This window comes from Apodemus sylvaticus, chromosome 10, assembly GCF_947179515.1.
Source record: "Apodemus sylvaticus chromosome 10, mApoSyl1.1, whole genome shotgun sequence".
Lineage (NCBI taxonomy): Eukaryota > Metazoa > Chordata > Mammalia > Rodentia > Muridae > Apodemus > Apodemus sylvaticus.
In genome coordinates, this window is record NC_067481.1 from 64,623,854 (window position 1) to 64,646,118 (window position 22,265).

The 22,265-nt window shown below is 47.1% G+C and overlaps 1 protein-coding gene across 6 annotated transcripts in view; it reads right to left on the reverse strand.

The window, feature by feature from the left end:
• Positions 1–22,265, reverse strand: part of Mprip (myosin phosphatase Rho interacting protein) — a 117,621-nt gene that overhangs the window by 35,005 nt on the left and 60,351 nt on the right. For 3 of the 6 annotated variants that reach the window (XM_052197321.1, XM_052197322.1, XM_052197320.1), the window contains exons 4-8: positions 12,930–13,081; positions 9,125–9,209; positions 5,436–5,676; positions 4,265–4,421; positions 226–367 (exon numbers count right to left, since the gene is read on the reverse strand). In XM_052197321.1, the coding sequence (XP_052053281.1) occupies positions 226–367; positions 4,265–4,421; positions 5,436–5,676; positions 9,125–9,209; positions 12,930–13,081 (777 nt within the window). Of the gene's footprint in view, positions 1–225; positions 368–3,910; positions 4,422–5,435; positions 5,677–9,124; positions 9,210–12,929; positions 13,082–22,265 lie in introns of all 6 variants that reach the window. The other 3 variants (XM_052197316.1, XM_052197317.1, XM_052197319.1) reach the window with 2 other exon arrangements.

Here is a 22,265-nt window from a genome sequence, read left to right on the forward strand (position 1 = left end):
AGTTACAACTGGGATCTAAAACTCACTGAAGCATCTTGTGGTACAGAAGGCTAACACCGTAAGAGGGAGATGTGGAAGACAGGCTGGTGCTCAAAAGGCTAACTGGAAGAGAACAGAGTGGAGGCCCAGAAGAAACATGTCCCTGGTACATATGGGACTCAACACGTGTTCCCCAGACCCAAGTCATGCTGCCAAGACCCCACTTGGCCCCACAATGGAGCTCACCCGCTTTCTAGGGATGGCCCGTCTCTCACTGCGGCCCTGACGAGTGTCACTTGATGGAGTGGTCAGAATCAGCATGTTGGTTTCCATGTGCTCTGCTTTTTCAATGTCCAAGGCCTCAAATTTCTCAATTACCTGGGACCTCCTACGAAAGAGGACATGAAGCTGCTGAACCAGAGTCTCCCTGTTCCCAAGGTGGACTGCGTTCAAGTCCAGGAGGGGCTCCTGTAGTCACCTGCACACCTGGCCTACCTCACTGGGATCCAGTGTTAGTCTTCCTGTATAGCATGTGAGGCACCGTTTACATAGTACTGATAGGACTTAGGGCACAGATTCAGTCTACTTGAACTCCATTTTCCCCCATTCATGCTGGGCTGGAACAGCCATAGAACCGTTTCATACTGGGCCTGTATTGGCCCTGCTCCAACATTGGACTCATACACCTTGGTAACCTCCCTGAGTCAGACACAATAAAGAACAACCACCACCTCCGCACACACTGCACCCTCTAGTTACAATGCACCCCATAGCAGGGTGTTCGAAATTTAGCAAGATAAAAGCCCATGAATTAACAGTTTCTGCTAACATTAAAAGGAATCAAAATCAAAATAAAACAAAGCAGTTGATTTCATGTGAAAGGCCAGCGGCCTTGTCAGGCGGTCTCTGGCAGTGACGACGGAGCTGAGATGGAAGCGAAGCGGGTGGAGGAGGCGCGAACACAGCAGAGGGTGGAGAGGGCAAGACCTGAAAGAAAATAAGGCTGGGAAATGAATGAACAGAAAAAGACTGCTTTTAAAATACAAATCATGATAAATCAAAGTTATATAAGATTTAAAGCAGCAAACTCCAAGGTAATGGCTGAAGAGAAGAAACCCATAATTATCCCATAGCCTAAGGAGTCACCTTGTGGGATTAGGTAGAAGGCTTGGGCTGCCTACCTGGGGTCTGAGAGCTGACTTAAACCTGCTGGGCGGATGGTCTCTTCTCACCAAACCTGAGACCCGCTCTCCTAGGATTATCCTACTCCCTCACAATGAGGGTGGGCGTGGCATGTATTCTGAACCAGTGGTGTGGAGCTGAGAGGAAGTGATAAAGGTCCCTCTCAGAAAAATTAAAATCTCTAATAAGCAAGAGGAAGAATATGACCTAGAACCCAGGAACCTCTTTTCAGGGGTTACTACAAATCTCCCTTAAGAGTTCCTTTCCTCAAGGGAGGAAAGAGGGCAAGGGCAGGCTCGGGAGGACTTGTGTGTACTCTGCCTCTATACTCAGTATTGTTAGAAGACTGGTGCGGGGTTAGCTAGCTGACCATAGAGGCTGGTGAGGAGACTGGCTGGGAGAGCAGTGGGCTATGGAGCTGCTGGCTGCCAGTAGAGGAAAACCTTTTAAGTGCAGCCAAGGCGTCCTGCACAGCTAGACTGCTGCAGGAAGATCTAGACCCCACTGTCCCAAGGCCATTGTTTCTCCTCAGGCTGAGAGCACTGTTTCTGGCTAGAGGACTTCAAGGCCTCAGGATAGTAGGAGGGCTGTGCCAGGCCAGATGGGCATGCATGGTATATAGGTTTGTAGGGCTCCAAGCAGAGCAGTCGGCATGAGAACCAGGAGGCACTTGCTATAGCTGCTTGACAGAGACGCTGCCAAGACACGATGAGACCCAGGAGCTTGGGCAACCTCTGTATAGCTGGTTCTCAGTGGCCAAGTTGGTGTTTCTGAAGCAACAGAGCAACAGGAAGGTGCTTCCCTCGGGCTACACTGACATATGTAGCTCTTACAAAGGAAGGTGGAGAGGTCAGAGTTCCATTAGCTTTCTGTTAGTCACTAAAAGTGTTATAAGGATCATGGCTTCTCCACACTTAGTGGACACAGGTCTAAGAACCTCCTGTAAGAACTCCTTCAAAGGCTCGGAAGTCTCAAGAGCAAATTCCAAGCTCAGGGCTACTGGTACTCAGGGAGGGTTGCTTACTGGCTCACCGAAGTTTTCCAAAAGTAACTCTGTGGTTTCAACTTCTTGGCTGTGTGGTAGTCTGTCTTGGCTATAGTAACTCATTGCAAAGTAGACATCTTGTCACTCTAACCTATCAGGGTCCAGGATCCAGTCCAACACCAGGTGGACTACTTGGGCCTCAGATAGCAGTCCTCAAAGAGCAACACCAACCAGCAAGATCATTCAGGAAGGGATAGTTACAGGATTAATGTGCAGAAGTAGTCCAGGCACCAACACCAGCTGAAATTCATTCCCATAGTGGCGAAGAACATGCAAGAACAAAGCCTAGAGACTGTATCTATCTCAGGCAGGTGGATAAGAATGCATTCGATATTAACATTTCTGACAAGGAGCCTAGCCAAGCAGGTGGGCAAAATGTTAACTCTGGCCTGGCACTAAACTTAAGGGATAGCTGATTCCATTTTGGAACCACCAGAACTAGCCTGCTCAGTAGCCAGTGTAAACCTGCCCCTGCCCACCCTGAGAGTCTCCTTAATGGTTAACAAGACCTTTTAGTTCTGCTAGCCCAAAAGCTTAAAAAGGATACCGGGAGTTCTGGTGCTGGCTCCTATCACAGAATCAGAGACTTCCTGCTGAAGGCCTACCCACTAGCTGTTAATCACCATGAGGGGTGGGGGTCACCCAAGTTTTCACATCCTTGAATCAGGGGAAAAGTAACAGGTGCCTTCATTGAGCCACTGTTGGACTGTAAGATTGACAATTACATGGAACACCGGGAGCTGAGTAGCACTCAGTGCCCACTGTACCTGAGGGTTCATAGGTCATTTGAAACAAGCTAGGTTGGGTGTCAACTAATTATGAGTTGAGAAAAGGGGACCAGAGAAAGTCCTCCCCAATCTCATCCTGTCCTCAACACCTGACTGAACATCAGCCTGCACCCAGGCAGGGAAGACATTTCAAGATATGTCTGGAGTTGCTTTTCTGAACAGAGGACTTCTTTGTAAGTCTAATGAAAGTTGTGCCCCCACCCCAGCAAAGCAGACAGATGTGCTTTTAAACTCTCCTGGGGGCAGCCATGGGTCTTTAGAAACCTGTCTGGTGTTAAGCAAGAAACCTGGCCTGGACACAAAACATAGCTCAGAAATATGGTAGAGAATCTGAGGGGCACTCATGGGTAGAATGTTCTCTAGTCCTCAAACTTGGGACATCAGGGCAAAAGAAAAGCAGGCAGGAGCCTTATCTTTTCAGCAGTAAGTACTATATCTCTGTCACTGGTGGGAAGCCATTTCAGCAAAACCCAGAGGTTTTGTAAAAGTAATACCTGAGACACCAGCAGCTTTTCTGGCTGCCTCGTGCTCTTGGTAGGAAGGACCTATGTTGCCCCTCCCTTTCCTGCATCTTGGAACCTCTTCAGTGCCCTTAGACAACTGCAGAGCTGCCGGCACGGAGAGGGCCTGGTCCCTAGCTGCGCTCTGAGACTTCTCAGAGAACCCAAGTTCTCTCTGGGAAGAGAGAAGCCAGGAAGCCTAAGACTCAGCCACACTGGGCCTAATCTGGGAAGCACAGCCTACAGCGGCCAGCCTGCAGGCATTTAGTCCCATGTCTGGCTGCCAGGATCTGAGAACTAATACCACAGTCTGGGACCCAGAGAGGAAGTACTCCATACACTGAATAGAAATAACATCCCTGAAGTACGCTTGTGTGAGTACGGACATGATTTGAGCCCTCTAGTGCCCTCCTTACCTCCGCTCGCTGCCAAACAGTCGGGCCACCTCTTCCCTGCCAGGGCTCCGGGCCCGAGTCCTATGCTCCAACCGCCTTCTCTCCACCTGGAAGGCTTCTCGATGGCTGATCCGGATGGCCTTAGGGACGTCGGCCAGGGCGGCATATTGCCTGCTGGCTTTAAAGGCAAAGGTGCTCCCCAGTATCTCTGTTCCCCACCCCCCAGCACTGCTGGAGTCCACGTGGTAGGGTGGCCTGTTGGCCTCACCCAGGCTGTCAGGATAGATGCTGTAGACCATGCGGCTTGGGGCTGGAAGACCTGGGGAGTGAAGGGGGTGGCTGAGTTCCTGTGAAGGCGATCCAGGACAACCATACCTGCTGTGTGGGGTGCTGGGGCTGGGTGGGGAGAGTAGTGGGGGCAGCTGCTCCTCAGCCCTCAGGTCCTGCTTGGCCTTCTCCAGGGAGAAGTAGCCGCTCTCTACCCGTACTTTCCGACCACCATCCACACGGTCCCCACTTATGGAGCTTTCATCTAGAAGGCAAGAGGAAGCTTGCTCAGACTGCTGTCAGTTCTGCCACGAGAACTTCCCGAAGTCTGCACATGATCAACTAGGAGCTGCCTCAACACCCTCCATATTCGCACTCCACAGCTATGAGTGGGCTAGAGGTAAAAGGAGAAAACTGTGGGCAGGAATGGACTACCCATCTCCATTGCCTTTACTCCCTACCGTTTCCTCCAGGCTGGTCACTTTGTAGTCAGACCTGCAGGCAGACCCTTTCATACAGTTCTGGTGGGGAAGCAGGACTCCATCCTAACCAATGGTTTCTTATCAGACTATAGCAAGAAACCGATCAGAAAGACGTCTTTCAGGCCTTTAGTACATTTTTGAGGCAGAGAGGAGGCCTTTTGTAGGCAAGACTTAAAGCACATGGGCTTTATATGTGGATAGGTGTGTATGCTTAAGAACTCCAATAGAGGGAGGCAAAGAAGGTGACCAACTCTGCTAGGGTAGGACAGCATACTAAGAGGAGAGGGCAAAGTGATGCTAATGGTGTCCTCCTTGGCCCTTCTTCTTAGCCAGGAGCTGAGCAAGATGTTAACAATGAGGAGAGGGGCACTGCTGTCCTAACTGTTATCCCTCTAAAGACAGGAAGCACCCAACCCAGCAGGTTCTAAGAGCTCATGAGGTAGGAACCTGTGGTACAGGAACAGAAGTCTCACAGAGCCAGAAAGAACAGTATTTATAGATCTCCGGAGGCCAGTGGAGTAGATACTACACCTTTCTCCTTCACAGGTGAGGTAGAGAAGCCAAGCTGAATCTTAAAGGCCAGGAACCCAGTCATGCCAGGCTAGTGCTGCCCCAAACTGACGATTCATGATACACAGAGGGAGGAAATGTTCAGAACCCATGACAGGACTCTAGCTAGGGTCCTGTATCACATGCCTAGTGTCAGACCTTCCTGTCTCCTGGATCGAGGCCCACTCCAGCAGTACAAGGCAGAGCATCACAACAGAAGGCCTGCAGGCTGGTCGGCTGCTGCTCACCTTCTTTGCTTTCTAGCCCTGGTTCCCGTGGGGTGCAAGCAGCAGGAGGCTGGCTTTGGCTGGGACTCTGAGCTGGACTCAGGCTGGTCCCATCAGGTTGGTCTTTGGCTCTCATTTCTTCCTGCCAGAGCGTGGATTTGGTGGTAGGAACTTTCTCGGCACTGGGAATGCTGCTGCTGCTGCTGCTACCACTGCTGCCGCCACTACTGCTAGTGACAGCCATCTTAGCAGGCCCAGGTTCCTGGAGAGATAGCAGTGAGGGTGGTAGCATATAAGCACATAGCCCAAGCTAGCACACAGGTCCTGGCTGCTAAATTACAAGGAATACAAAACAGCAAAACAGTGTTGGAGAGATGGGAAGTCATTTTTCATGACTGTGGACCCACAGTGCCTTGTCCAAGAGGCCTTGCCAAGAAAAGGTTCTTAGTTTCTACCAGAGTCATGTCACCAAGTACCTAAAAGCTCTCTCTTTACACTGCCAGACAGTGCCTAGAATAGCAGTCCAATTATTAGGGGTGTACTCATAGGTATTTGATACATAAACAAAGGGAGATAGGATAATGCAAAAGAGGAGCACACTCCTCTGAGCCAGGCCCACTGCTATCAAGATCATTGAGGAAAGTGCAGAAAGTGAATTCCACAGCACCCTGTGGTCTTACCCACTCTTAGCTTAAATGGAACACCAGGGATGATGTGAAAGAGCTGCTGAAAGGGCTGACAGTTGTTGGTCGTTCACATTAGAAATCCTATCTTCTTGATGATGATTTGTGGAGGTGGGGCCCTTAAGATTTTATTAGTCTAGTGGATTCGCCACAAATAGAGGCCAGATCTACTTTGCCCCTTCCATCATGTGAGATAGGAATAGGAAGTGGGCCCACATCTGCTGGCACCTTAACCTTGAACTTCCCAGTTTCCAGAATTCTGTGAAAACCCCAATGTCTATTGTTTAAGGACCTCACTCTGATGAGAAACACAACATCCCACTGAAATCTGCACACCCACACCTGTCACATTCACACTTTGTTCTCGAGCACAAGCTGTTCTTTATTGGTATCCCAAGTCATTTCCCAGTTTTCCCAGGGCACAGAAGTGGTATGGCCCTGTACAGAACTCAGCAGACACACAAATCTAGTTTCCAAGTAAACAGAGAACTGGACTCTTTAGATATTGAACCCAGATAAAGACAGGATGGCAATCCCAGCTGTCCTGTAGTACCCACTCTGTGCCCAACCATTCTGAAGAGGGAGCTGCCAAGAGGGTGGCTTCAGCTCATTACTATCTTGCCACAAAGACAGAGGGGGATGATATATAAATTTCACATCCCACTCCCATGTAGTCTCAAGGAAAATAATTGGGCCTGACCCACACCTCTGACCCCAAAGGAACTTGTTCCCTCTCCTGTATAACAGTATTCTGTCTTCTGGTGGATAGGTAAACAAATCCCTATTCTTGAGCTAGATCCTTTTTCTTCTGAGCAGGTGGATGAGAAATCTAGTTCCCTAGATGTGGCCACAAAGAGGTGTAGAGGCTTAGACTACACAGAGCCATCCTGCATCAGCAAAGGGTGTAGAAAGCCAGGTTCATTGTACGCCATTTCCTGAACAGTCAGCTGTCATGTTCATGCTGTTAAGACTGTGATGAACCCTGGCTGCTCTCATGTATACTGAGAAGGGCTTCCAGAGGCAAGGGAAAAGGGAGTAGGCACCCTCTCTTCAGGGTGCCACTCTCTACTTCTCTGGCATGAAAACCAGAGCAGGGGCCATAGTGAGGAGGAAGCCTTGAAGTAGAATCATGAATCCTAGAAATGAACAGCAAACAGTCAACATATCCAGACACAGAGCAGGGAGCATCACCCAGGCTCTGCCAAGGGCCTTGAGCCTGTGGGACTGGCAGAGAAAAAAGCCACCCTCCCAAGTTCCATATGAACAACAGACTCTTGCAGAGCTAGGAAACGCATGCGCTTGCTCTCACTGTGCCGGGGGACTCTTGTTTCCTTCTACTCTAGCCCTTCTTTGCAAGGACATATTGGTCCTGAGGGGTTTGACCTGAAACTCTTCTGGGCTTTGTGCAGGGACATGGGAAAGAGATGGGGCCTGAGCTTCAGGCTCACCCACCACATAAATGGCTCTGATGGCAGGCTGTCTAAGTGTGTGTGGGTGTGCCCAGAGACTTCCATTCGAATGTAATCCTTGTTTCTTTCCTGAGGCTCATCAGAGGTTAGCTGTGGGGAAGGGAAAGGCATGCCGTAACACTGGTAGAGGAGGCTAGGAACTCTGTGCCCTAGTTCTGAGGCATGCCCTCAGGGAAGGGGTGACTTCCCTGTTCTGGAATCACAGGGCTCTTTCTACTGGCCAGAGAGTTGGAGCCTGGCCACAGGGCAGCTTCATTTGGAAGGGACAAAGTTGTGGGGGAGGGGATACACCCAAATTTCTAGCCTGACCCAGGCTGTCTCTGGTACATAGGGAGTTACCATATTTGGAGGCAGAAGCTCTATGCTGCAGTGCTTCCAAGGCATCACCATGGAAACAAGGCGTAACCCTAACCTCTGTTACTCAGCCAGGACTTTTCTCTCAAATCAGGCAGCTTGGGAGATCTGAGTATTAACTGCTGCTCCTAAGCAAAAAGCTGTACTTTCAGCTTCCGAGAAACTGACTACATGTTTTAATTTCTTTGACTGCATGTTTTAAATGACTTCTAGTTAGGGGTACTGCTCTCCAGGGAAGGCTGGCTTGGGTGCCCTCTGGGGCTTCTTGGGTAAGGATGAGATTCAGGATGGCTCGACAGATGCATGCCTGGGCTACATCCTACTAGTAGGATTAACTGTCCATAGTAGTCTAGAGATGTGGACACCCAGGTCAGCAGCCTCTGCCTGTCTCACTTCTGCAGCCCAAGAAGCCAGAGAAGCCAGCAAAGACTGTTTGGCCCAGGGACTCAGGGTTCTATCTTGGGCTGCCTCTCTTTGCTTCCACAGGACTCTGACTTTATGATGTTCGGAAGACCTATCTTGTTCATTTTTAGGACTGACTTGATTTATCCAACCTAGGTCAAAATCCTGATAAAACCAACAGTTGGTACAGAGGGGAAAAGATGCTCATTAAGTACCTACAACCACCCTAGGAAGAGGCCCTTGCTGGAAATTCTGAATGGTGACTTCACCTTTCCAGAGCCTAATGGCATGGTGAACACAGCAAGAATGGGGGCAGGGTACTTCCTGCCATGAGCCCAGAATACTGGCTAGGAGGAAGGAGGGGATGAGGGAGACATGGAGGGAGAGAGGGAGGGACTGGACCTGGTTGGGCTGCCCCAGCCACCTAGCTCTGGTCACACAAGAGTCAGGCAGGGACCCAGCAGGTCTCACTTCCCTGTTGCTCAGGTTATTCCTCTCCTCTGGCAGTGGCAGAAGAGTACACCATTCTTCCCTTCCTTCCCAGAAGCAGATAGGATGGCCAGGGAGGGGACACATGCTAAGCTGCTACTGTTCAGTATTTGCCTGCTGGCTCCAACCCTCCTGAAGACAGCCCCAGACATTCTAGTAGGCCCATCTACTCAGTGGCCTATGGCTCCTAGGGTATAGGAGGAAGAGGCATGCAGAGTATGACTACCTCAACCATGGCCAGAGCTTTCCCTATCATCTTGCCCTCACTTCTTCCCAGGCCTAGCTCCACTAGGGGACATGCTGCCCAGCCTACCTGTGGGGTAGGTGGCTCTACTTTCCGTTTCTTCTTCTGGTTCTGCTTGTTGGTTCGAGGATACACCATGAGCATCTCTAACCACCTAGGAAGACAGGATGAGAAAAAGTACCAGGTAAATTCCTGCCTTTCAGGACCTATGACTCCAAGCCTTGCTGGGGTGGTAAAGGCTCTTAGGTACCCTTTCTAGAGATACCTATCCAGTGGTCAGACACTGAGCGGGGTGGGTGTTACTCCAATCAGAGTGCAGTAGCTGTTGAGACTATGTCATTTAACAAGTCAGGAAAAGCATGGGCTGTATCAGGACAAGGCTAGACAATGACCATTCCATGGCTACTATGGTCTCAGAGCACGATGACTTCTCTATTCTGAAAAAGAGGGTGGGGTCTACCAAAGCCATGGAATGGAGGAAGATCACTGTCCCATTACTGGCCTAGTCTTAACTTTGAAACTGCCCACCCAGATTTGGATTTGGTGATTGCACAACCAGGCAATGACTGGCAGCCAATTAGGACTACTCAGGCAGACACTGGCTGAAAGGAGAAAAATCTGGAGTTCTATCAGCAAAGTTCCCATGGTGGATCACCTCAAGAGTAAGAGGCTAATAAATAGACCACCACTTACACAGGAAATATGCCACATACTCCAGGTTTAAACAAGGCTACACAATTGCCAAGGATCCTTCACTAGAGTCAGCATTCTAGAAAGTCATTCTGGGCCAGCAACAGAAAGCATGGAGCTGGTAGCTAGGGAAAGAGCTACAGACAGGTTAAGTAAAGATATGGCACTGCCACTCTAGGTAACATATCCTAGGGTGCTCCTAGTCCCACGGGGCTCACCTCATTTCTGAGACCAGTGGTTAAATGAGAGCACATCCAGAATTTCAGAAGGATAGAGGGACGTAACACAGAAGAAGGCTTGCTTTTGAAACCTGGCCTCAGCTAAGGCCAAGTAGGGCACAACAGCCAGCCTTCCTTCTAGACAAGCAGTAACTGCAGAACCACAAAAGAGACAGGGTTCTAAACTTCAGAACACCAGGGCCCATACTGGGTCCAGGCCTAGAGTAGTGATGGTGCTGGCCACATCCAGGTACCTATCAGCACCCCGGGGAAGAGAAGGGCTCATTGAGGCGCTTCTCTAATTTGGGTTTGCTGCAGGATGGGGAGAGAAGCATCACACTGCCTTCTGGAGCAGTCTTAGGAGCTGGTAGCTAGGGAAGCCAAGTTAAGTGTAGTGAACCATAGCTGCTGAACAAAGGGCTGCTCACCCCAGTTCAACCCTTGCCCAGGGATCTACAAGTTCTAAGAGCACGAATAAAGGCTTACTCCCTCTGAGCCTTAGGGGTGCTTCTCCATGGCCCCAAAGAAATGAAGGAGTTACTTCTGGAAGACCAGCAGATGGGCAGACTTCCTAGGGCACTGAGCTCCTATCCTCTTCTCCAACCTTTCTCCAGGAAGCCTGGGTTTCAGAACTGCTCCATGTCAGCTGATATTTCTGTCAGATACTTGAGGTCCTGTGCGTGAAGGGAGTGACTCCTATAACTTCACTAGAATCTTAAATCAAGATTATCTTCCTGCAAGGACCTCAGGTATGTGGGGTACATGGCAGGGGTTGTAGAATCTCTCAAGTGCTTAAAACTTCCTATGCTCTATCCATTGTCAACACTAAGGAGCCTTGGCAAGGTAGAGTCATCAAGAGGAACTCAGTTGCTAAGTCAGCTAAGGACTTGGAAGAGTTTGAGCAAGGGAAGCCTGAGACTCTTGGTCACTGCTAAGCTTGCCATGACTGGAGTCAGAGTTGTCAGGGCTGAGCCATGATGGACCAGGTCTACAATCCTATCTCTTCCTTCCTCCCCACACTTGAAACAACAAACCAGGGTCCTGCTATGTAGCCCAGACTGTTCGGCTGTCCTAGAACTCCTGACTCTCCTCTTGCCTCAGTCTCTCAAAAGTTGGAATTGCAGGCGTGTGATGTCACACTCAGCTACATGTGACTTTAACATGGAAGCCCAACATATTTAGATGTGTCAGAAATGTTAAGAACAACAATCCAGTGAAGAGATGAGGCTCAGTCAGTACACATGAGGTTGGTGGGGACTTATTTTCTCCAACTCCAAGAAGGCAGAGCTGTCAGTAAGAACGAGAGAGTGGGCAGAGCTGATGGCAGGGCAGGGAGAAGAGAATGCTAGCCTCTGGCTAAGCCAGACAGCAGAAATGAGCCCCACCCAATCCTTTAGAAAAGTTGTGTCAGATACAGTCTGGAAGCCACTCACAGCATGAGGGAGGGAGGGAGGCTGGGTGGTGGTCGATATCCCTGCTCTACCTGCTTGGTGAAAGTATCTTCTCTTTAGGAACTGGTTTTTGATGTGAGCAGAGTACGTAGGATAGTGGGGCCTGGAGTACACAGATGAAGAACCTTAACAGCGCTGAAGAGGGCATCGAGATTAGAGCAGACAGAGATAGTGAGGATAAAGTGCCTGTTTTTGGAACATTTGTGCCATTCCTGACTTCTCTGGGTATCAAAGATCCCAACATGTGGGCAAGGCTAAAGAAGCTGCTGCTTGGGTCAGAAGAGGGGTTTTAAGAATGAGGGGAGAGAAAGAGTTTCAGGTGATTTGCTATAACTTTGGCCAAGACCTGGCATATAAGCTGTGGACCTCAAGACGTAGGAGCCTGCATACAGGGCTTTGAAGTTACATGCCTCTGGTACCTTGATCAGTTAATGGTTATTAATAAACATGTCTATATAGCAGGCCCCATGGTATGCTGACAGAGGGATGGCAGAGAAGTAACCAAGGAGAGTGGCTCAGAGTAGAGCCAGGACCCCAAGGTAGTTGTCAAAGGATCAGTCAGTCAGATGCTAAACATCATCTCTCTGAGCCACATGGCATCATCCACCCAGTTCCAGATACTCCATGCTTGTCCTAGAGACATCTGACTCCTTTTTCAGTCCCACCTGCCATTCAGGCCCTCTCCTAGGTCCAAGTCTAGGAGGGTGAGGCTCCCTAGAAGACCCACTTGGGACATGTGTGCTACATCAGGCCAGGCAGCACCAGCTACTGTCACAAGTACAGACAGTCACTCACACCTGACTGCTCCCTTACTCTTGACCCTCAGATTCCTTTGGTATGGAGCATGGGTTCATTAGAAGCCCTGGAAACTCTTAAATCTTGGGTTAAACTCAGGAAGACACACAAAGTACTCCTTTAGGTTGTTCCTAGAAGCCTGGAAAGAATTCTGTCACCTACCAAAGATTATCTCTTGGCCAGAGTTGTCTGGCTTCCTGAAAAGCAACACCAGTGATGCAACTAAAGGATGCTAAAAGAAGACAATGCTCCCAATGGCCTTGTACTTGCTTAAACCAGATGGCTCCATGTCCTTACTTCCCTCTACCCCAGGCTATAGCCTATACTCCTCAACCTTAGACTGACTTCTTCCAGAGCCTTAATGACACATCTGCCCTCTTCCGTCCTTACAGGATGAATGGGGTTCATCACTGAGGTCAGAAAATATATGCATGTGAATCATCTGGAGGTTTTGGTGACATACAGGACATTTCTCAAAGGGGCTGCCATACAGGGTGGCTGATACACAGCCTGGAAAAGAGGGCTTATTCTATTTGAGGGGAAGGCATGAACAGTACTGTGTAGCTGAGTGCCAGGGAGGCACAGGGTGAGGATAGGGGTGTATGTGTGGGATGGGAGGACAACCAACCAGTGAAGAGTTCTGAGGAAGCCCTAGAAGCCCTGGAGTCCCCGGAAATGGGAGCAAACAGACAGCGCCTCCTGTGGCTCTGGCTGACTTACCCACTGATGATCTCCTTGGTTTCTGCCCTGATAAAATGTTCCTTGTCAGGTGTCAGGATGCAGAGGGAGAACTTCTGCCCTGTGCGGGCCTCCCCATCCACCACATCTGTGCACTGGTTCATGTTGATGGTGCCCTGAGGGAGGGTGGTGGGCTGCAAGTACAAAACAAGTCACTCAGAAGAGGTGGTGTCAGGTCCCACAACCAGCAACAGGATCCACCCCTCTCCTTCAGTCCTCAGCCTTCACAGCGCCACTTCCTAACCACCCATCCCTGGTGGGGGCAAGCCAAGCTGGACTTGTGTGAAGACACCAGCTGGACTTTACTTTCTACATGGAGAACAGCGTACTGGCTTGCACTGGAGAAGGGACAGGACAGGGAGAGAATAGCTCAGTGAGGACTGCTGGAGAGAGCGGGCAGCCAAGATTCTAGTCTCAGATCAGTGAGGAAAAGCTTCTGAAATAGCAGATTCAAAATAGAAAAAAAAAATTAAAAAAAAAAAAAAGAAAGAAAAGACATAAGGAGGTTGGTAAATAGAGTCCCATCTTTGAGCACTACCTCTAAGATTGGGCAATAGACCCAAAGGCTCACCCACACCTGTCCGGGCTTTAAGGAGTCCTACAGAGACTTCTTGGGGGTCAAAGGTCAAATACATGCACACATGGATGTACACACAACATACATGCACGCATGGATGTACACACACACACACCATTTAAGACACTGGAATGTTTTAACACGGATACTCTGGGAAGGCAGACTGGCTGCAATGTATCCTAGCATGCCAGGTCCTTCACACTGTCAGATCCCATTGGGAAACACTGGTATAGCCTGCTGCAGAAGCCACAACTGGGTAGACTTTGGGGCAGACAGCAACTTCTTACCCAACTATCCTAGGTCTATTTTGTGTGCTTCCTTTCTTAGCATTAAATGCTTACAGCAGCAATTGGACACTTGTGGTTGGCCTGCCTCCCTCTGTAGCTCTACAGAGCCATTTTTACCATCACCTTGCTAACCAGGCTGAGGGTAGCCTTGTTTGAAAGCCGGTATGAGGCCTGGTACCCACACTAAGTTCAGAATCACTATGCCATGAGCTTCCCCTGTCAAGTGCCTGTTAGACTAGTCCTTTGTAGGCCCTTTCCAGTTAAGGTCATCAGGCTGATCAAAGAGTTCTAACTTGCTTGATGCAGATTCAGAGAGTTTGTTGGGGATAGTGTGGGGCAGCCCTAGGATAGCAGAACTCTCACCCACCCAGGGCCCATGCTTTCTTCCCCATGGCTGAAAGTTGGAGCAGAAGGCTTTCTGGCGAGCCTCTGAGCTCAAGAGTGCACACCTGAGGAAGGTGTCATGAGGGTCCAGCACAGTCTTATAGCAGAGGTAGTTCTGCAACCAGGGAGCAGTGGACAGAGACAGTAGTCTAATGCCCCAGCTTGCCTAGATCCAAATCCTGTTCACTTTCTGGATGTGGAGGGCCAGGGCAAGGTCCTAATTTTCCTTGCCTCTTCTTTCCAGTGCCAGTCCCTTCTAGTCCACCTAAATCTTAATTACAGGCTCTCTCTAGCAGCCTCTTAAACCTGCTTTAGGTAAACTATCCTCTACAGTCCTATACAGAAGCAAGTGTTCTTCACCCCATGGACAAGACACATTGTATCTCTGAGCCAGAAAACGAATGCATGGGGATTGTGAGAACTGAGTGACAGAAGTGGTGAAGACAGCCAGGAGTGACCAGATGAAAGCAACTGCAAAGGAAGCCTTTACTGCTGAAACTCCATCCCAGTCCTTGGGGATTAAAACACTGACAATGATTGCCATGATGGATTTCAGACCTATGTGAATAGATATGAAGTATGATACTATATCATACAAAAAGATGTTAAGTAGAGATGATAAAACACATCAACAAAATTCCTGGTTATTTTCTTCTCAAGGGATTGGCCACCAGGCTGTTCAAGGATTCAGTGTCACCAAACTGTTCAGGTCTCTACAGCCCAACTCCTCCCACTGCACAGCAACAGTCAGTACTAGAAACTGGATAATGAGCAGAAGATGCTGCCTTACAGCTGAGTATAGCCATGGTCTTAGCCTTCAACCTCTACCTCTGATTTCAGCTCTATTTCCTTTAGAAAGGGTTTCAAAATGGTCAATACAAGGCAAAGACAGCCAGGCATATATGCTGGTGCATATCTGTAATCCCAAAATTGGGAAGTAGAGTAATGAGGTCTACTGAAAGTGAGGTCAACCAGGCTAGGCAGGGCTAGATGGAGACAATATCTTAAAAAACAAAACCAGAAAAACAAAGCCAGAACAGAAGGAAATTAACCCTCCCTTTTAAGTAGTGTTTTTGATGCCCTCATTGCCCCAGTACTAACCAGGAGACATTCCTGGACCCTGTCATACACCCAGGAAACTACAATCAGGAAATCTTATAAAAGGAAGGGATAACTGGCTCTAGAGCCCAATCCACTCAAAGGACTTCCCATGAGATGGGAACAAACTACTCCCAAATTAAAATTTCTCTTTCACAGCTAATTTCTCTTTAATAGCAACTTTATTGAGACATAATTTACATCATATAATTTACCTGTTTACAGCGTACAGTTCAATGGCTATTCCGCATTTAGAGAATTATATAATATTCACCCCTACTGACCTCAGGCCTTTAGCTATCATTTCCCTCTGTCTCTCCCCAATCCCTCTGCCTCATCACCCATCCAATCCTTTATCTAAATGGAACCACACAGTGTAAAGCCCTTTGGTCTGGAAGCTCTCCTTCCTTCACCGCACTCTGAAGGTTCAACAGATCACTTTTTGTCCAGGCTGAATCTATCAAGCAGACAAGACCCATTTTGCTTTCTCACTTTATCACCAAAGGACACCTGGGTTGTTTCCACTTGGAATCACTGTAAATAAAGCTGCTATGGATATTCATTTTCATGTGTTTGAATGGCCATTCTTTTGCTGCTCTCAGGTAGACAGCTAGATGTGAAATTGCTAGTTCAAATGGGAACTGCATGTTTAACTCCTTCAAATGCAACTATTTCCTAAAGTGGCTGAATTCCACTCGTGAAAAGCTCTGGAACAAAAACAAAACAAAACAAAAAAGCAAGAGTGACCTCCCACTAGGCCTGGGCGTGGCACAGTATGCTTTGGTTCACCTTACACCTTGTTAAAACAGTGTCTCTTTATTGTTCACTACTACTTGGACAAAGGAAGCTGGCTTTCAAGATGCTAGGGATTCCCCTACCTCATCCTAAAGGTGCTAGATAGGTGCCACCACCTGCAGTTTTTATGTGGACTCTGGAGATCTGAGTTCAAGTCCTCACACTGTGGGGCCAGTGCATCATCCACTGGGCCATCTTGCTCGCTCCACTCTACATTAACTTTCTCCCTTTAACTGATCTTTTTAATGGGAGTAACATAATGACAATTTTATAAAGGAATTATAAAGAAAGCTATTTTTCTTTTTTCAGATTTTTATATTTATTTAGTATACTTGCGTGTACACTCGTGTGAGCTCACCAAGGTTGCAGCATGTGTGGAGATCAAAGAATAACCTTCAGGAGTTGGTTCTCTCCTTCCACCATGTGATCCTGGGAGCTGAACTCTGGTCATCAGGCTTGGTGGCAGGCACCTTTACCCATTTGAACCACCTTGTGGCCCTTATTTTTAAAATTAGTTTCTATCTGGTGTTTTCACACATACTTCATTTTTGTTGATTTTCATGCACCTGCCCCGCCCCACCCCACTGTGCCCTGTGCCCTAGTATTTCTCCTGCAGCTCTGCTCTGCTCTTTTCCCTATCCTCCCCCGTAATGGATCTTTTTTTCCTAGTCCTATGTGCCCCTTTCTAGTTTTCTGGCTTTTATCCACATTTCTTCAAACTGCACACACATATTTAGCAGCTAGAGCTGAGGATCTGTACACAGGAGAGAATCCTGAGGGTTCTGCCTTTCTGAGCCTGGGTCACCTCGTTTAAAAGTAATGTTTTCTACCCCAGCTCTATCCATTTTCTTAAAATTTCATAATCTCATTTTTCTTTTCTACTCAATAAAATTCCATTTGTATATGTGTACCAAACTATCCTGAAACTCCATGTACTCTAGTGAGAATGGTAATCAAAAAAAATGACAATAAACATTGGTGAGAATATGGGGAGAGCAACCCACTGCTGGGAGGAGTAAGTGCAGCCACTGCAAAATGCATGTGGACGTTTCTCAGAACACTAAGAGCAGAACTTCCTCTGACCCAGCATACCACTCCTACAGGGGTGCCCAAAGAATGTCTTCTACCTGCATGTCTACATTTATCCCTGTTCTTTTTACAATAGCAAGGAAATGGAATCAGCTAAGATAATTGGCCTTAACTTTTAAAATGAATAGTTATCATGTAATTCCAACTACTACTCTCGGGTAGTAGGTCAGGTTCGCATTGACGACCTGCTGAGAAAAGTTCTCTGCATTTCTCAAAGGTGCCACTCAAAGGAATAAGCAGTAGTGTCACAGCAGCACTGGTAGAAGTGCTACTCATCCTAAATATAACCCAGGTTCTAGCCCTACTCCTAACCTCTTGCTACAGCCCCAAGATGTGGGAAGCTCCATTTCCCTTATATACCTCTTTATACCAACTTACAGATAGGGAGGAAGGACCTAAGAAGCTAATACGCTAGGAAATAGCTCTGCAGGACTGGAACCCAAGTTCCCAAAGCACAGCCAAATTTTATGCTGTAACCTAAATTCAGGCAGAAGAAGGTTAGTAATGCAGGTCTCCAAAGACACAAGGCTTCACCTAAATTTTCTTGTGTGTGAGAGAGAGAAAAAGACACACACACACACACACACACACACACACACACACACACACACAGGGAGGGGGAAGGGGGGCAGGGATTTGACACTCGACAGCCAGTGCTTCTATATTATAAGGTCAGCTGCAATGCAGCCCTCTGGCTACTTGGTCTCCAGCCCTCTTCTGTGTCCCATACTGCCAGAGTTAGGACAGGAGAGCTGTTAGAAACTGATGATCATGGAAGAAGGAGGGTGCAAGCTGGAGTGGGGCAGACAGGACAAGGGTGTCTCATCAAAAATGGGATAGAGTATATGAGAGCCTAGACCCACCTGGCCTGGGTATGCACTGAATCCAGGAAACTGTCTGGGGCCAAGGTGCCCCTCCTAAGTTAGGACAACTCTGCTAAAGCAGTCTTGCTACTTGAAGACTTTCTATTATATCTCAGCAGGTGTACTTGAGGAAAACCAACCCATGAACCCCTTTCCTCTATTTGATTGACCACTGATACTACAAATGTGTGTACTAAAGTTGACACCCTGTTTGTTATTGATCCTGAAGAGTTTAAGAGTTTAAGCCAGAAAGGAGGAAGAAAATGGGATGAGCTGCTAAGTGAAGCTGGCTAGTATGGTAAGAGATTGTTTTTTTACATGTAGCTGCTATTATAGAACCAGAGGTGGCTCAGAGGCCACATAGTGGTTATCGTCCTTCCCTCAAATGAGAAAGGAAACAATCCTACAGACCCACTTTCCCTCTGGTGTAAAGTACTACTTCCCAAATCTGAAGGTCTAAAAGGGTTTGTCAGAGTGAAGCTTGACCCTACTCACTGTTTGAGGTCCCAGACCTTCTTTTTCTTTTTTAATGATTGATTTTTATTGTTCATGCACTGATGTTTTGCCTAAATGTATCTCTGTGTCAGAGTGTTGGATACCCTAGAACTGGAGTTACAAGACACGTGTGAGCTGCCTTGCAGATGCTGGGAACTGAGCTTGGGTCCTCTAAAAGAGCAGCTATCACTCCGCCCCTACCTTCTTTTTAAATTTATTTTTTGTTTTCAATACATGTTGACTGCAGTTTCTCCTCCCTCCACTACTCCCACCCACTCATTATGCCTCCAGCCTCACCTCTCCCTTAGATGCAACTCCGCATCCATTTCCCTTCAGAAAAGAGCAGGTCTCCCAGGGGTATGCACTGAACTTGAGGTATTTTTGTCTTTTTTTTTTTTTTTTTTTTTTTTTTTTAAGTTTTTTGAGACAGGGTTTCTCTTTGTAGCCCTGGCTGTCCTGGAACTCACTTTGTAGACCAGGCTGTCCTCGAACTCAGGTCTGCCGGCCTCTGCTAGGATTATAGGTGTGTTCCACTCCTAACCCAGATACAGTCAGCATTCTTAACTGCTGAGCCATCTCTCCACGACCTAGAATAGGTTTTTCAAAAACACCTGAGATCCACAGAAAATACCACTTTTATTAGTGATAGACATATATACACAGGAGTACACACACTCAATGTGCAATGTGATATTACAAATCAGTATTATTACTTTAAAAGGATATTTAATTTTTATTACATTTATTTATTGTGCTTGTATACTCATGCCACACAGTACAAGTCTGGAGGTCAGAGAACAACTTATGGGAGTCAGATCTCTCCTTCTACCATGTGGATCCTGGGAACTGAACTCAGATTGTGAGGACTTGGTGGCAAGCACCTTTACCCACTGAGACATCTGCATATGCAAAGGTCCAGAGACTTTATGCGGAGATATAGAATCAACCTAAGGTTTCCGGGGGCATTGTTAGGCTATCTAAATTTATTTTGCAAGAGTGAAAAGAATAAAACAAGGACCTTTATCTCACACTGACCCGCCCTAGAAGTTCCTTCTCAGTCAGGCAGTGGTGGCTAATCCCAGCACTTGGGAGGCAGAGGCAGTCTGATTTCTGAGTTCAAGGCCAGTCTGGTCTACAGAGTGAGTTCCAGGACAGCCAGGGCTACAAAGAGAAACCCTGTCTCGGAAAACCAAAACCAAAAACCAAAAAAAAAAAAAAAAGGAAGAAAAGAAAAAACTGTGCTGGGGGGGAGGGGGATTAGAGAGACGGCTATTCTTTCAGAGGATCCAGGTTTGAGTCTCTGCACCCACTAAGTTCCAGGATCCAACATCCTTTTCTGGCCTCCACTGGCACTTCACGTACATGGTACACAGATGTACATGCAGGCAAATCACCCATACATAAAAAAAAAAAAAAAAAAAAAAAAAAAAAAAAAAAAAAGAAGAAGAAGAAGAAGAAGAAAGAAAGAAAAGAAAAGAAAAAAGAAAAAAAGAAGTTCCTTCTCATATCTGCTACGACAGCCCAATTTCTTTGTAGCTGCTGCTGAGGCAGCAAGACATGCAGGTTCTATTAAGTAGCTAAGCCTTTGACAATGGAACTTCCTTTAAGAAGCCCTCCCCACCCAGCCAAGGCCTACTTTAGTCCTAAAGTTAACTAACTAGAGGGAAGCTGACATCATCTTTACCCACCTGACCATCTCAAGAACTTGCTATACCATATGACAACTTATTATGCAAGTGCAAAAGAGGCAATTGATGTGGTGGCATAGGTCTAGGATCAGAGCACTTAGATAGCTAGAGCAAAATGACAGAAAGTTCAAAGAAAAGTCACCAAGACCTGTCAAAACAAATAGCAACAGTAAAAAGCCAAAACAAACCCATACTCCAGACATGGGAGACAAGGGCAGGAGGATGGAGAGTTCACAGGTAGCTGGGCTGGATGTCAACACCCTGTTTTCAAAGAGACAGGAAAAGACAAAAAGGACCGTACTTTTACAAGACCAGTGAAAAGGCAAGAGAGAGATGAAAGAAACACTTGCAAACCATGCAGCTGCTAAAGCTCAACTTTCAGGATATAGAAAGAACTGAAACACAAGAACAAAAGCACAAAGTAAAAAAAGTGGGCAAATTTGATTAGCCATTTTTCTAAAGAAGACAAATGCCTGATAAGCCCATGAAAATATGTTCAACATCATTAGTCATCAGGGAATACAAATTATGTTTGTAACAGAAGATACCACATCATAGGGTGTTAGGATGATAGCAACAGCCAGGCAGTGGAGGCGTATGACTTTAATTCCAACACTTGGGAGGAAGAGGCAGGCAGATTTCTGAGTTCAAGACCAGCCTGGTCTACAGAGTGAGTTCCAGGACAGCTAGGGCTACACAGAAAAACCCTGTCTCCGAAAAATCAAAAAACAAACACACAAAAAACCCACCAAAAAAAAAAAAAAAAAAAAAAAAAAGGCACCAGATGTTGATGAAGGGTATGAAGAGCCGGAGCCTCTTATATCACTTATAGGAATATTTGATGGTGCAGTTACTACAAAAAAGAGCCATGTAGGCTCCTCAGTAATTAATGAAGCATCTATCAGTGGCATGTGCTTTACTAACATAAGCAAAGCCCTAGGCCCCACAGGACCACATAAAATCAGGCACTGGTGGAACATGCCTGCAACCCAAACACTCCATGTTTACCACAACATTATTTATACTAGATGAGAAGCAGAAGCAATGCTATTTCTTCATAGGTATTCATATTATATATGATATAACATCATATTCTTATTAAAAATAAATGAACAAGATGTGGAACATGCATGTAATGCAGTAATACTTAATTATAAGAGAATAAATTCTGGTAAGTGTTAAAAAGGTATAAAGCCTTAGTGAAATCAGCTAGTTACGATATAACGCAGACTTCAGTTGCACTTAAATAAGGGGCTTAGCAAGTCAGATTCACAGAAACTTTAAGTAGAATGGAATAAGGGCATTAGTGTGTAGTGGTGTCTGGAGTACATGATAGTGATGGCTGCATGGCAGGCTGAGTGTACTCAGTGCCACAGAACTAGCAAATAAGAACGGCTAAACTTTTGTGATGTGTATTTGGACACTCAGACAAAAACACAAAGATAGACAGAGGGTACACACACACACACACACACACACACACACACTCACTCACTCACACTCACACACAGCCTAGACCAATTCAGATTCCTAAGTTGAAAACAATAAACACAGCTGGAGAAGAAACAGGGTAAGAGGTACGCCTTGCTGGCCAGCACACCCTTATATGAAAGTGGCAGTTCTACAGATGGAGCTGGGCACAGCTAATATAAAATGGTCAACTCTGGTTCTATCTAGTTCTGGTGGCCTTGCAGATGCCCTTTCAGTGGATTCAGAATATAGGCCACCACCACTGGGCCTTGCCCTTCCACCTTTACTACCAGGAACAGCAGCAGCAGCTGACGTATGAACCACTATTTCTGGATTGTGGTAATGCTACGTCAAACCACACAAAATCTGCCCACCTGAAAAGCCCGAGTCTTCTAACACAGACAGTATCACTGAGATCAGCATGCAACCTATATCCTGGAGCCAGATGCCAAAGTTTTTAGCACTACCTTGAAGACATCCATCTCTCTCCCACCAGTGGAATGGCCACCTGGTTGAATGTTACTTGCAGCTAGTGAGTGGCCTGGTCTCATGCTACTAACTCCAAAAGGTCC